The following is a 13,978-nucleotide window of genomic DNA, read 5'->3' as shown; positions in this document are numbered from 1 at the left end:
CTTGGGTTTGTGTTTCATCCAAGACTATCTATTAGCAAGCAGACATGGATGACAAGCAAACGCTCACTGCTGGGCTCACCAAGGTCTGTTTTCTTTCTTGGCTGCACATGGTGCTAATTTTCCTTTGCTGAGTTAGGCATTGGTACATTGGATTATTTGTGGTACATATTTCAGCTCATACTGTGAGATGAGGAAGAGGATTGCTATAATTAAAAGGCTTCCCGGACTCCACCTCCCATTTTTTCTTATCTGCACAAGGAGAATAAAGATTTAAATGTGTGAATGATTAAGGGATTGGAACATCTGACATACAAAGGAAGGCTGAAGAGAGCTGGGATTATTTAGCCTTAAGAAGAGAAGGTCTGAAGAGATCTTATAAATGTATATTTTTAGGGGGGGATGGGGTGGACAGACAGTAGACACAAGGGAGCAGCCAGACCCTTCTCAGTGGTATGAGCCCAGGATACCATGGTACAGTTTTGTTTCCGATGGACGGAATTCACTTCACCCTTGGACAGCAGACTCAACACTAACAGGGTCCTCTTGTAAGTCTACTTCTGCATTCACAAAGTGCTCTATAAGGTATTCCATGATGCAATGGGGACTGCAACATTTCCATGAGAAACAGAGTTAATAAGACAGTCTTTCAAATCACTTAATAAGCTAGGTAAAACAAAACAAACAAAAGATGGACTTCTGCAGGTTCTTTGAAGATATGTATGCCATAGTTGAACATACAGAACCAGCAGCAGCAAAGATTTTCAGAACCCCAGAGACTAAAATATGGGGCAATGGCTCCACAAGTCTCTTGAAGGGAAACATAAGAATCAAACAACTCCTTTATCATGAGCATATTGCTTGGAGCACCTTAACCAATCCAATGCAGCCTTACACCAACATTTCCATCAGTTTCAGCTATTCCAGAGATTAATATTAACAGCCAAGAAGCCATCAGTCACAGATATGACTCATAAATACTGCACACATCTTGCCATTTACAAAAACAGGTAATTTATTTCACTGGAACAACAGAAGGAAAAGAGGGGGCGCTGAGCTTTTATTGGAGCTCTCAAACTCACAAGAAAATGGCAAAAGCCACCAGCCTTGAAAGTGTAACACAACACTTAGGTTCTTTACCTTCTTCCTTTTTTCTTAACATACCCAAAAATACAGCTTTGAGAGGGCCCTTCATTAAGTTTCATTATTGACATAAAAATCATGATTTGAAGAGGGATGAAGATGATTTTTTTTCCCCCTATAAAATAGGCTTTCTTCTCTTTTCAGGCAAAACCTCTTTACCCATTCTCTCAACATTCCAATTCTTGCAATTAAACATGTTTGCTCCCATTATGAGAATGCTATACAACTGGAGCAGACATACCTCTGTAGCTCCATTTTGATGTATTTCTCCTATTGGAAGGGGCAGACAGCTTTCCTGTTCTTCCAGCTATAAAAAACGTTTTTAACATTAACAGTGACATATGGGGATTTTTTGCTCCCAATTAAATCAAGATTTATTTTTTTTTTAATGCAGTAAGCCACACTATATATTGTTTAAGATTAAGGGTAAACTGACTGGTTAGGCATGAGCAATACAAAACAGCTTGGCTTCAGCTGGGTCCTTACTATCTTGAACATGGCTAATATTCTATATTTAATGAAAGCACGTTTTATTTTTTCTTTAAGTTTGTAGTAGGAATCTGTTGCAACAGGTTTCTATGTGATCCTTTCTCAATCAAAAGACAGGCTTTCAAACTCATATTTGTGTTTATAGTCAAACTATTTTCTTTTTATGAAACAAAATTTTAAAAGAGACAAACCTGCTATAGTGGCTCTTAAAGCAGGTAATCAAAATTCAATAAAAGTTGGAAAACTTTGCATAATTTAGTATTTGTCACAGAATACAAAGACTTATAAAGCAAAAAAAGAAGTGAGATCACATAAAACTGATTGCAATGCCTCATTGGTTTAGAAGAATCTGCTCAAAGAATGATTATTTCCATCCTTCTGTCTACACTGTCCCAGTACTACAAAAGCCATGAGGTAACAAAAAGCATGATATGAATAACAACTTCACTCCTAAGTGAATATTTTGCCATATCTCACTTCCAGCTAATTCCAAAACTTAATACTTATTCCGCATACTATAGGAAGGCTTTCAACTGTTAAACAAAAGGGCAGTGAATGAAACATCATTTTGCAAAGACAGATGCCAAGCATTTGTAAGCTGTGGAACAGCATTAGCAACACTCGCATTTATACAAGCTTGCAGTGAATTGTCACGTTGAAACAATTTCAGTGATGCAACCCAATTTTAAACCAAAGCAGGGTAGTCATATTATAGGGGCAGGGTAGTCATATTATAGGGTTGCATTAAAATAAATGAGTTGACATTGCTTGTCTAAACCTCAGTAACACCAAAACTACTTAGCCTTATTTACCAAAGGTTATAATTTTCCATCTATGTCAAAAGTAAAAAAAAAAGCTAAATTGTAAAAATTACTGGAATGCAATTTTAGCAATCAGTAGGCTGATCAGAAGTCGAGGTGCTTCTCTACTGGAAATAATAAATAATCTTTCTCTTAGATATTAATGTCATTAACAATCTAATTAAACTGAATTTATGAAATTATAGTTCAAATAGCTGAAATCCCTATTAATCCTATAGTTGAAGTGGATGTTGCTATCGCAAAGGAAAGAATGAAACTCCCCACAAGTAAAATATTTTTAAAATTTTTAATTATCTTCATGCTAATGATCATGTATCATATCATTGTAGGACATCTACACCAAACTCTTGCAAGACAGATGTGAGGGTAGGTCATCAAATTCAAAACTGATGTTTCAAGGGATCTGCTGCCTCTGATTATAAAAGCAAGTTCTAAATTTGATTCAGAATTAAAGAAAGCTTAAAGGTTCTGTCTATGCAAGAATTAGTAAAGCTCCACAATGGGGTGTTTCTATAAAAAGAAATAGTAATGAATGATCAAATTTCACAAAAAAATAAATGGAACTTCATCAGAGTACACAGACACTAGTACAGTGACCCTCTGGCCACCAGGCACATTGAATACATAATGAGGAAGCTGATGCTGTTCTGTGTAAAGGATCATAAAACACTGTACACTAATGGAAGAGCAACACAAATTAATCTGAAACAGATTTACTGAGACAGGCCAAAATACAAAATGGAAAAAGTGCAGAACCAAATAACGAACAGGTAAGACTAAGAGGCTGATTTAAAATAGCTTAGATAGCTTATTAAGTTAACATTCTCTTAATACTGTACACAGCATTTAGCAGAAAATATTCCGTTTTGCTACTAACCCAATCACAGATTTCATTCCACTCTGACTAAATTCAATACAGTGCAGAAGGGGAACAAACACTTTGAAAGGAATTCAGAGATGATTATGCAGGTTTTGGGTGTTACTTTTTTGTTGGTTTTTTTAAAGATGCAATACAGAAAGTGTTTCATATATTTGAGACATATGAGTGAACACACTGAAAAGCACTAACATGAAAGAAAAAACTGCACCACAGCCTCTTGGACCTCAGCCTTGCCACAACCCCAACTTCTACCCCTTGGAGTGCTCATCTGAAAGCAGGGACAGGGGAAAATATGGAGAGCAGAGAGAACGACCAGTGTATAACTGAATACCCAGCTAAATGCTTAGTCTTGTAAAACACATGGCTTAAATGGGGAATTAGGTCACAATTTCATAAAAATAGCATCTTGATAGAGAAAGGTGCTAACCCTTTGCTTGGTGCAAAGGGATAAAACACAGGTAGGGTCCCAGGAGGGAGAAGGGGGAAAGGCCAAGGATTGCAGGTGTTTTTTCAATATAAGTCTCACAACTTTATTATTTCAGTGTGACAAAAATAAAAAAGTCTCTAGGTATTCACCTCCCTTATAATCCATGAATTGAATCCTGTAAAGACAAGTGAGAAGGAAAATCAAGATGTAAAGCTAAGAAGAAAATAGCTATTCAGAGTTAAGCATTAAGGAACATTCAGTTACATGCCAACATGACAGATTTTTAAAAGTTATCACCTATAGAAATATATCAACCCATCATACAAGAACTACAGCAGATTCCAAGCCACCTGCTGAGATACCATTAGTGTTTTATGACTGATAGAAGAATTGAAAAAATTTTTCAGCCATAAACACCTACTGTCAAAGATGAGATAAAAAAGCCCCCAAAAATCAGTTATAATAAAATAATTAAATGAGCATTCAGTCATTCAAAGATTTTCTGTAATCAAAACTAAGTTTTTCACAGAAGCATTAAATAATGACAAGAACTACAGTACTCTAAAGTAGCTGCCCATGGAATGTTATGACAAACTCTCATATTAGATACTCTCTTTTCATACAGCTCTGGTAGCTTGTACAGCAATGCCCAAACAGAGATTAGTTAGATAGATGAGCAGGATACCAAGAGACCAGTGGGACAGACAGCAACTTGGACAAGGACTGCCACCTTCAGTTAAGCATTACCTAAACCAAAATTCACACAAAAAGCACATAAACAAAAGCCCCCAAAAAAATCCCAACTTTGAAATTCGTCTAAACTTTTTTGATTAGTACCATCTATCAGCAGAGAATTACACTCAAAATGAGAAAGTTTACACCAAGAAATGGAGTAAGATTCTCCAGCCTGCAAAGCTAGTTCCACAAAAAAAACCAAGTCATATGACAGAGGCTACAGCTCAGGAGGCCCACACTTTCTCAGACTACAACACTGTCCAATGAACAAAAGTGTTTCTTCCTCCCCACCTGTAAGTAGAACTGTGCCATGGGACAGTGCAGCAACCAAAACTATAAATGGATTCAAAGAACTCAGATACCAAAGCCAGCTACAGCATAAGAAAACCCTTAACCAATCTCTGAAGAAAAGAAATATCAAAGGAAAAAAAAAAAAAGCCCAAAACATCACTGATACAGGTCTCCCTTTACATTTTTCCTTATGGCTACTACTACAGAAAGCCTGCAGGGAGAGAAGGATCTCTCACATAATTCAACCCATTTGCTCTGAAACTGCAAATGCCACTCCTACGAGTACACAATGTGACAGAGCACTAAAAAACGGCTTAACTCTTGTGATGGGTGACTAACACTGAAGTAGGATGGAACAGCCAAGAAAACGAGAAGAGCTAGGCAGAAGTGTGGGCTGCAGTCAACAAGAACAGAAAAAGACTTTTTGAACTAAGCCTGGTGTTTGACCTACTTCTTACAAGCACTCTCTAGCCTGACAAAACCCATATAAAAGCTTTGCAGATTGCACAAGGAGAACCCTGGTCAGCTACACCTGTATCAGATTGAAATCTGTTCACATCTGCATCACATCATCTGTTCAAGATGCACAGGCAAAAACAGCTTGCTTCAGCACCAGTCACAACTTTTTAGTATCATTCAGCTTCCTGTTCACCTTGCTTACTGTGTACTGCCATACAATCAGCACTACAAAACCCAAAATCACAGATGCTAGGAAATTCAAACTGGAACAGAGAAAGGTTCCTAAAAGCTAAGGAACAATGTAAATCATATAGCTACGTTTGATCAAAGATGGCCAAACAAGAATCAGTTCAAAATGTACACTGAAGAAAAAATTTCCAAGACCACAAAAACACTGGAAAAGCAGAGAATTGAGAAAGCAAGTCAGTAAAATAATAGAAGACCAATAAAGGTATATTAAAGAAAACTAATTAAAGCCATATGTGGAAACTTTGTTGTAGGAAATAAGAAAAAAAAAAGCAGACAAAGTAGAAGAATAGGTAGACTGACCCACTTCCACTTTAACATCACATTTTCTGGAGCACATGGTACAGAATTTTGTTTTAGACATCAGTCTAACAGCAATGTGAACATCTCCCATGCAATAACAACATCCTTGAGAGCACCCTAAGAAAACTAACAGAGCTGTTCAAAGGGGCCTCCTCAACAACAGAAGCACAGAACTGGTATCAAAATATCCCCAAAGAGAAATCCCTTAGAGGAATTAGAGGATTACACATTTTTTATGGAAAGCCCTTTCTAGTTTGGTGCTTTGCAGTACACAAGGGTCAGTGAAGACACATCTCAGAGAGAGCATGCTCAGCCTGGGAATTCATATTAAACCCATGGACCAAAACCAAAATCAGCACCATCACAGAAGAATGCATGTGATACAATGAGACATTCCCTCCTACTTTCAGAAATGTAAAAAATAATATAATATTATATAAAATCATTCTAAAAACCCTTTCAGCTCCTAGATTCTTAAGATCTTCTGACCTTCACAGTACTAACACCATCAGGTCTTTCTAAGGACAACTGAGTCCTTCATAAGCACTGGCACATAAAGCACTGAACCCTCTCTCCACTGTCTTTCACAATAATGTTAAACAATGAAAAATAACACAAGCAATACTAGATATTCTACAAAGTGACATTCTGCAGAACAAGTTGACCAGTTTAACAGAACTTTGAACACAGCATGTTCTGAGGAAACACTAAGAAAAGCATCAAGAGAAACAACTAATCTCACAAACATGGAGGAATGCTCAAGAACAAACTACTGTCTCATCTGACACTTAAAATTTGGCAAAGCTGAAAATACAACAATATATTGGACCACAAATATTTTCTACACTGTAAAAAATACACTTCCTCACCTCATAGATACAATAAATCACTAAGTCCATCAGTATCAGAAGGTACTAAATGAATTAAATCCAAAATCCAGCACTAGAGATTCCAGTGTGGGCCACCAAAACAAACATGCAAAGGTAAAAACTCTTCAAAAGAAACCCTAAAAGCCCAGCTTCACAAGAAAGAAGGGTGACGACCTCCATGACAAGGGCACACCAGAAAAAAGTTTTGTCTTGGACATTTACTGCTGCTTCCATGCAGATGCAGGAAGAGTAAACGGATTTATTTAAGCTTTACACAAAAGACAGCAATAAACTCTGATAAGAAAATTTAAAAGGCACTTCCATCTTTAACTTCTGATTCTCTCTGAAAATAAAACATCTCAGCTATGCAAAATTCTTACACTAAAAAGCTATTACCAAATGGTTTATAGCAACCCAATATGGCATAATGTAAGTTACATTTCTCTGAACAACTTAACATATCAACTCATGTATCAAAACAAGATCAGTGCTCACTCATTATCACACCTGCATCAAAAGTCATTCAGGAGTAGTACAGGTAAAGACTGAAAAAAACCAAAACAACAAAACTACCAAATCAAATAGTTCTCTCTACCCCCAGCTACCCACTGAAGAATGCTTCTAGAACAGAAAAATGCACCTTATTTTAAGTTGCTACTAAAATCCTTAATATAGAATGAGATGATGTTTAGTAGTTTAGGAATATGCCATCAGTTTTACTTTATATCTGCCATATTCACTGCTTGTTTCACATGTGAGTAAATTAAGTTTAAAATATAAAAACCTAATTTTAAAGCATTTACTGCCCTAAGGAAAAAAAAATTATAGACACAATACAGCCTCTCTCTGCTTTGAGAATAGTGACTGTTGTATATTAGGGTCCATCTGTTAAGTAATGACTGATCCAGGATGCAACGCTGCTGCAGCAGACTCACAAGCAGTTTCACATTCATATACATCTCCCAGGGCTGAGAGAACTGTTAAACATTCTTGTGTTTATTTTAAAATATAAACATTGTTTTCAGTAACAGGAACTGATTAGTAGGTCTATCTTACATGCAAGCAATGGATATCCTCCACATAGATACCAAACCATACTCTTAACCTTAAGGCAATGTTAATCCAGTTACTGGTGCACTAACAGCCAGAATTAAAATGAGCTTAAATACCAGTAAGAATGAAAGAAGAAAGAAAACTAGAAAAGGATTAAACATCTTTGTCATGATCTACACAAAGCCATTTTTATTACTAAAATAACTGCATGTCATTAACTTATTTTGAGTGCTACATTTAAAGAAATGGGTAATAAACCAATGAAGTTATGATGACTTGTACCATACTTGTACCACACATACAAAGAACAAAAATAAAAATTACAAGTCACATTTCAAGCTGTCAAACAGCTTGTAGAGATGAATGGGAAATATAACAGATCACTGTTTTGACATATTCACAAAACTATCAGTTTTAACCCTGTGTGTTCAGATTTGCCTTAATATTAAAATGATCTGACCAAATTACGTCCTTCCCTGCATGCTGCAGCTTTTCCATTCAGTCTGTGCTAGGTCAAATGCAAATAACTGTCAGACAGAAGAATACACCTTTCTAAAGTGTTTGAAACAAAATATATTCTTTACATGACTTTGTATAAAATGACTGGAGATTAGGAGCATTAAACTCATTTGAAACAAAGGCAGTTTCAATTAATTACCATTCAGTTTCAAGCAATCATTTTTCTATCCTATTTTATGTGCAAAATTTGAGGGTATTTCATTGACTGAACTGCTTCAAAAGCTTTGCTGCAGCAAATCTTGCATTCAGGAACAGCACCAAATTGCACATAATTGAAAGTGATTCATTTTTAGATGCACTCGCTTGGCTTCTGTAGGTTCCTCAGGCTTTGGTGTAGGTAGCGCAAAAACATTAAGTCATACAGTCCTGCAGTAACTCTTTCACTCCATGAAGTGAGCAGCTGACTAAGGAGCTACATTTTAGTATTTTCTCGTTTCAGCTATTTACCTCTGTACAATAGTATTTTGCAATGCACAGACCTTGGACCAAAGTAGCAACAACACTTCCTTTTGCAGACAAGAATGTGGCTTGGAAACAGAGCAGGTTATTAAGACTTGGGCAACCCAATACAATACTGCAATACAACTAACTCTTTATTACAAATATTAAAGCGTATTAAATCCTTGCAAAAATCTCCCTTCTCCCCCTTGCTCCACGTAAATTGCTCAACTAGCTCTGATCTAACAGGGTTAAACCCTTCACATGTTTCAGCCACCAAAGCTCAGGCTGGGGTTTTTAATGCTTTTCAATTAAAACCAGATACTACATTCATGTCACTCTTCGTCTCAAGAGGAAGCTACTAGGTTAAAGGGCAGCGTCCATAACACGAAATTGCAAATTACTTGATCTCCTTATTTTTCTCGCTGTAAATTGCACACACTACACTTCTGCAGGAGGCGGCAGGGACGAGGCACTGGGAAGGGGAAGAGTGGCCTGTCTGTTGTAGGTAGGGTCCTGCCTAGAGTTTAGGGGGCGCTGAGGGGGCTTCTGTCACACGCACGACGGACGAGGAGATGAGCAGGTCGCGGGATTAACGAGGAGTTTGGGAAGGAAGGATGGCTGGAGAAGGGCCGTACGTGTAGGAGGGACACGGGGGCTGGGAGGCTGCGGTCCCTGCCGGCGGCACAGGGGCGGAGGGGCGCAGGGGCAGCCCCGGCAGGAGGTGGGCTGCGCGGGCCGGTGCCCGCCGGGGCGTCACCGGGGCGGGGTGCCCGGCCGCTTACCAGGTTCAGCACCGTCTCCACGATGTCCCGGTTGCTGACCTCCCCAACCTGGATGAGTCCGATGAGGACGGCGAATTTCATCCGGATATTGCGGATCGGCACCGACGGGTTAATCATCCCTGCGGGGAGCACCACGGACCCGGAGCCCGACGCCCTCAGCTCCCCCATCACCGCGATGCTGCTGCTGCCGCCTCCGCCGCTGCCGCCTCCACCGCCGGCCCCGACGGAGATAAGTCCCGCGGGCTGCGGGTCCGGCCCCGACACCGGCTTCTCGCTCGCCATTTACCCCCCGCCGTTACCGGCACCTGCCGCCGCCGCCTCCCCGCCCGGCCGGGCCGAGCCGCGCATCCACCGCAGTCGCACCCGGCGGGGCCGCAGGGAGCCGGCCCGAGGCGCCGGCACCGTCCCAGGAGCCGCTCCCCCGCTCCGCTATAATGAGGGATTATTATGGGCGCCGATGCCCCGTTAGCCGAGGACTGCCCGGCCGGGGCCGCCTCCCTGCCGCGGGGCCGGGGGCGCGGGCGGCGCCGAGCGCGGTGGGGCCCGGCGGGGGCGAGCGGCGCGCGGGGCGTGCGGCGACGCGAGCGATGCCACTGCCGCTGTTGTTGTGGAGCCGAACCCGCCGCCGCTCACGCCGCCATGTTGCCGCCCCCTGCCTGCGGTAGCCGCCAGGGCGCCTGCGCCGAGCCCGTCGGGGGAGTGGCCGGGCCGGGCCCCCCCAGCCGGCCGGGGCACAGGTGAGCAGGTGCGCGGGGCCGCCGCGCCGCCGCCTCACCCCGGGCGCCGCGGGCCGCCGCCCTCCGCTCGGGGAGGTCTCGCAGGGCCGCCCGAAGGGACAGGGTGGAGCTCCCGTGCGCCCGCCGGCCGCGCCCCGCCGCCCCAGGGCGCCCCCTGCGGGAGGGGCGGGCGGCGCTGCCGTGACGGGAGGTGCCGCGCCCTCGCCGCCCCCTGGCCCCGCGGCTCCACGGCCCTCGGGCACTGCTCTTGCTTGGTGGTGGTGTTAGCTACAACGATGTCCAGTCAACATCAGCTTTCCCATGCTCCTTGATTGCAATGATGCTCATGGCAATGAGCATTTTTGTCAAGTCTCTCCAGTACTAGAGAAACAGAAGTACCTCCGATGCTTTGAGGATACTCAAATTATTTTAATTGTTGTTATATGCGTTGAATAAAGTTGTATATATTTGCTCTATGTGTGTTGGAGTTAATCCACCTGTTAAACAAGATGTTCTTGGCTTTATATTGATGCTCATCACAAAGTTGGATTTTGCAACAAAGCTTGCCCCCTAGTCATAGAATACCATTCACCCTGACTCTTCTGTAGCCCCAAACCTGGGGTTTTGGCTGGATTGCTGGTCGTCCTTATATCCAGCTCTAGGTAATAAACTGTAAAAACACGATGAATCAGCAGAACTGGATCAATACATCCTCCTAGATTACAGCAGCTGCTGTAAGCTCCACCAAAAGAATGAGGATGCCTCAGCTCTGTACTAAGATGCATTTGCTCTATGTAAGTGGAGATACAGTATGATACATTTACTTTTTTGCCAAGGTCCATAGGTGCTTGTCAGTGTGTATAGCCCGGATATATAGACATGACTAAAACAGTGGTTAGCTGTGAAACACAGAACCAACATTATTTCAGAAGGCTGGAAAAGATGTGAAGAAAACCCAGAAGGTTATTAATGAAAGATAAGAAAGCACAAATTTTCTTGGAAGAAATTCCTTTACAATTTGCACCAGCCACAAGCAGTCATGTATGATTCATATATATTCATGGAGGTGCCAAAGGTTCCATTCTCATCAGCAGCAGAACTAGCAAAGCTGAATACACACTCACTAAACGACTTTCATTAATACATGACCTCTTTTGCAAAACTGAAGCCTAAGCCTAGAACTCTGTAACACTTAAAATTGTAAAGCATTCAGCAGCTAACCCACAGCAGTCAGTTCTCTTGGTTATTCTCCCATCTACAACATCTGTATGGTGAGACGTGTTGCTATAAATAGTATTGTTGGTTGAAACTTCATGTTGGCTGATGGGTTGACTGGTTTTCTTGTTCCGATTCATCTCATAGTTATTGCCTGTCCTTGCCAAATGGGTAGAAAGCTGTTATAATTGCTCTCCTACTGGTAGGTATATTAAATTTGATCTCTATTGACTTACTGATTTTCACAAATCCCAAAATAACTTCAAAGCATTGAGATCCATTGTTAAATTTGCTTAAAATTTGTCAGTGACTTGTTCGTCTTCATGGTGGAATGGATGAACTAATACCACATAACCACATAAACTTTTTTTTCCACAAAAAAACCTGGATAACAAAATATAATTTGATACATTTTATTTTCCATTCCTCACTTCATGCTACTCCTCATGGAAGACTCCATCATTTGCCCGTGTACCTAACTCCTGAACACAGCTGTTCCATACACAACTCTCAATGCATTCCTCCACACTAAATTTCTGATAAAATTTCAATCATGACTTTCTTTAAAAGTGGTTAACATTTTACTGCTGAAATTGCATGATACACTATGCGTAGTATTAGGAAAAAAAAAATTAGAAGAAAGTTAATTCCCAACAATATATTTAATAGCAGAGACTTCTTTTGGTTCTTAAACTCATATTTGGTTTTACAAATAATTTTTTCAAAATCATGTTCTCTTTATTTTTATAAGCTGGAGCACTGTTAAGAAGTAGCTGTCTTCTCTAATCAACAGTGTTTGTTTTTGATAAGCAAACTTTCATTGAGGTGAGCCATTCATCAACTCATGTGAACATTATTGTAGCACTGGCATTCTGAAAGAAAAACAAATTTGAAACATTAATCTCAGCCCTTTAGTAATTGCAGCTCTGGTGTTCATTTGCTTCCATTCTAGTGCCTCATCAGACTGAAAATTAAAGTAAGAGTACATACACAACAAATGCTATACAACAGGATTCATATATTTTCTTTAAAAATATTGTCTGTCTCATCTTCTTGATATTGACATTTTCATTCCAAAGACTGTGAATTTCTCAGTGAGAATTTAGTTCATGAGATGTTTAGTTGGATCTCAGTCCAGCAAGGTGTTCTGCATTAGCAAATCATAGAATTTGCATAATTGTAGCCATTTTTAGGTCAGCGTGCAAGATCAGTCATTGACACAGATGAGACTAAGTGTGGCAAGGGTAGAAGGATTCTATGAATGCCTTCATCCTTCACAAAAACAGGATGATGACAGGATCTGATCCTTTCTCTTCCTGTGGCTTTTACAAGACTTGCTCCCCTCTGAAATGAGAGAAAGCAATCCCTTTGCTTCCAGGGCATACTTTTCCCTCAGCTGTAATAGTTGACAGGAATTTTTTTTTCTGTGATATTCTTCAGGTTTTCTCAGATTCCATTCTCCATAAATGCCAGAAGGTGGTCTCAAATATAATATCAAAAACAAAGAAAAAGACCTTTATCCATTCTCCAATGTTTGCCACAAGCAGATGGGGAAGAAAATAAAACTGACAAATAAAGTTTAAAGTTTTAGCTCAATTTTTATTTCAGTTCTAAAATAAATTCTAGCAATACTACTTCATTTTTGGGGTAAAAAGATTATGTAATCACTCAACTGTGAGAGCTTGACAGAACATGCTTTAGAAGACAGACTCTTGGCTACAAAACATGGAACTATTTCAGTAAATAGGGGCTGCTCTGTTCAGGCATATATTTACACTGACTCTTACAAAAAAAGTGGGTTTTTAAAAAATGAAATTATATAGATCAGAACTGAACCATGTTTGAAAGAAGAAGAGAATTTTCATTTGTCTGCCACTGTGGCATCAAAATGATGCTTGCTTTACCGTGTCCATATGAGGACTCCTGTTGTGTTTAATTAGATTATTCTCATGAGTAAGGATAATGTGATTTGTTCCTGTGCCAGGATCAGGAAGTGCTATTAGCCCCTTTCTCTTGAAAACCAAGATTTCTTGTAAGCTATAAAAAAAAAACAAACTGGCAAATATAAACAGAAAGGCCATCACAGCATGTAAATTTTCCCTGCTATTCATATGGGTTGCACTAAATAGAATCATGGAGTGGTTTGAGTTTGAAGGGACCTTAAAGATCATATACTTCCAGGGATACCACTCACTACACCAGATTTCCCAGGACACCACACAGCCTGACCTTGAACATTTCCAGGGATGGGGCATCCAAAATTTCTCTTGGCAACCCATTTCAGTGTCTCACCATGCTCAAGGTGGACTTTCTTCCTAACATCTAACGTTAACCTGCCCTCTTTCAGGTTAAAGCCAATCCCCCTTGTCCTGTGATTAGATTCCCTCTTGAATTGTCCCTCTCTGGCTTTCCTATAGACCCTCTTAAGGTTCTGGAAAATGCTATAAGGTCTCCCCAGAGCTGTCTTTTCTCCAGGTTGAATGACCCCAGGTCTCTCAGCCTGCTGTTGTAGCAGAGGTGCTCCAGTCATTTGATCACCATCATGGCGCTTCTCTGGTCTTGCTCCAACAGGTCCATGTCCTTCTTGTGTTT

The 13,978-nt window shown here is 40.6% G+C and overlaps 1 protein-coding gene across 4 annotated transcripts in view; it reads right to left on the bottom strand.

Annotated features, from left to right (window-relative positions):
* NBEA (neurobeachin) overlaps window positions 1–9,752 on the bottom strand; it is a 452,437-nt gene extending 442,685 nt beyond the window's left edge. For all 4 annotated transcript variants that reach the window (XM_054272359.1, XM_054272360.1, XM_054272362.1 and 1 more), the window contains exon 1: window positions 9,456–9,752. In XM_054272359.1, coding sequence (XP_054128334.1) covers window positions 9,456–9,737 — 282 coding nt within the window. In that variant the 5' untranslated portion in view covers window positions 9,738–9,752. The remainder of the gene's footprint in view (window positions 1–9,455) is intronic.
* Window positions 9,753–13,978: the final 4,226 nt, after the last annotated feature.

This window comes from Melozone crissalis, unplaced genomic scaffold (assembly GCF_028551555.1).
Source record: "Melozone crissalis strain CALT ecotype California unplaced genomic scaffold, PUWL_Pcris_2 ptg000013l_1, whole genome shotgun sequence".
NCBI classification, from domain to species: domain Eukaryota; kingdom Metazoa; phylum Chordata; class Aves; order Passeriformes; family Passerellidae; genus Melozone; species Melozone crissalis.
This window is presented reverse-complemented; position numbering and strand designations above follow the sequence as displayed.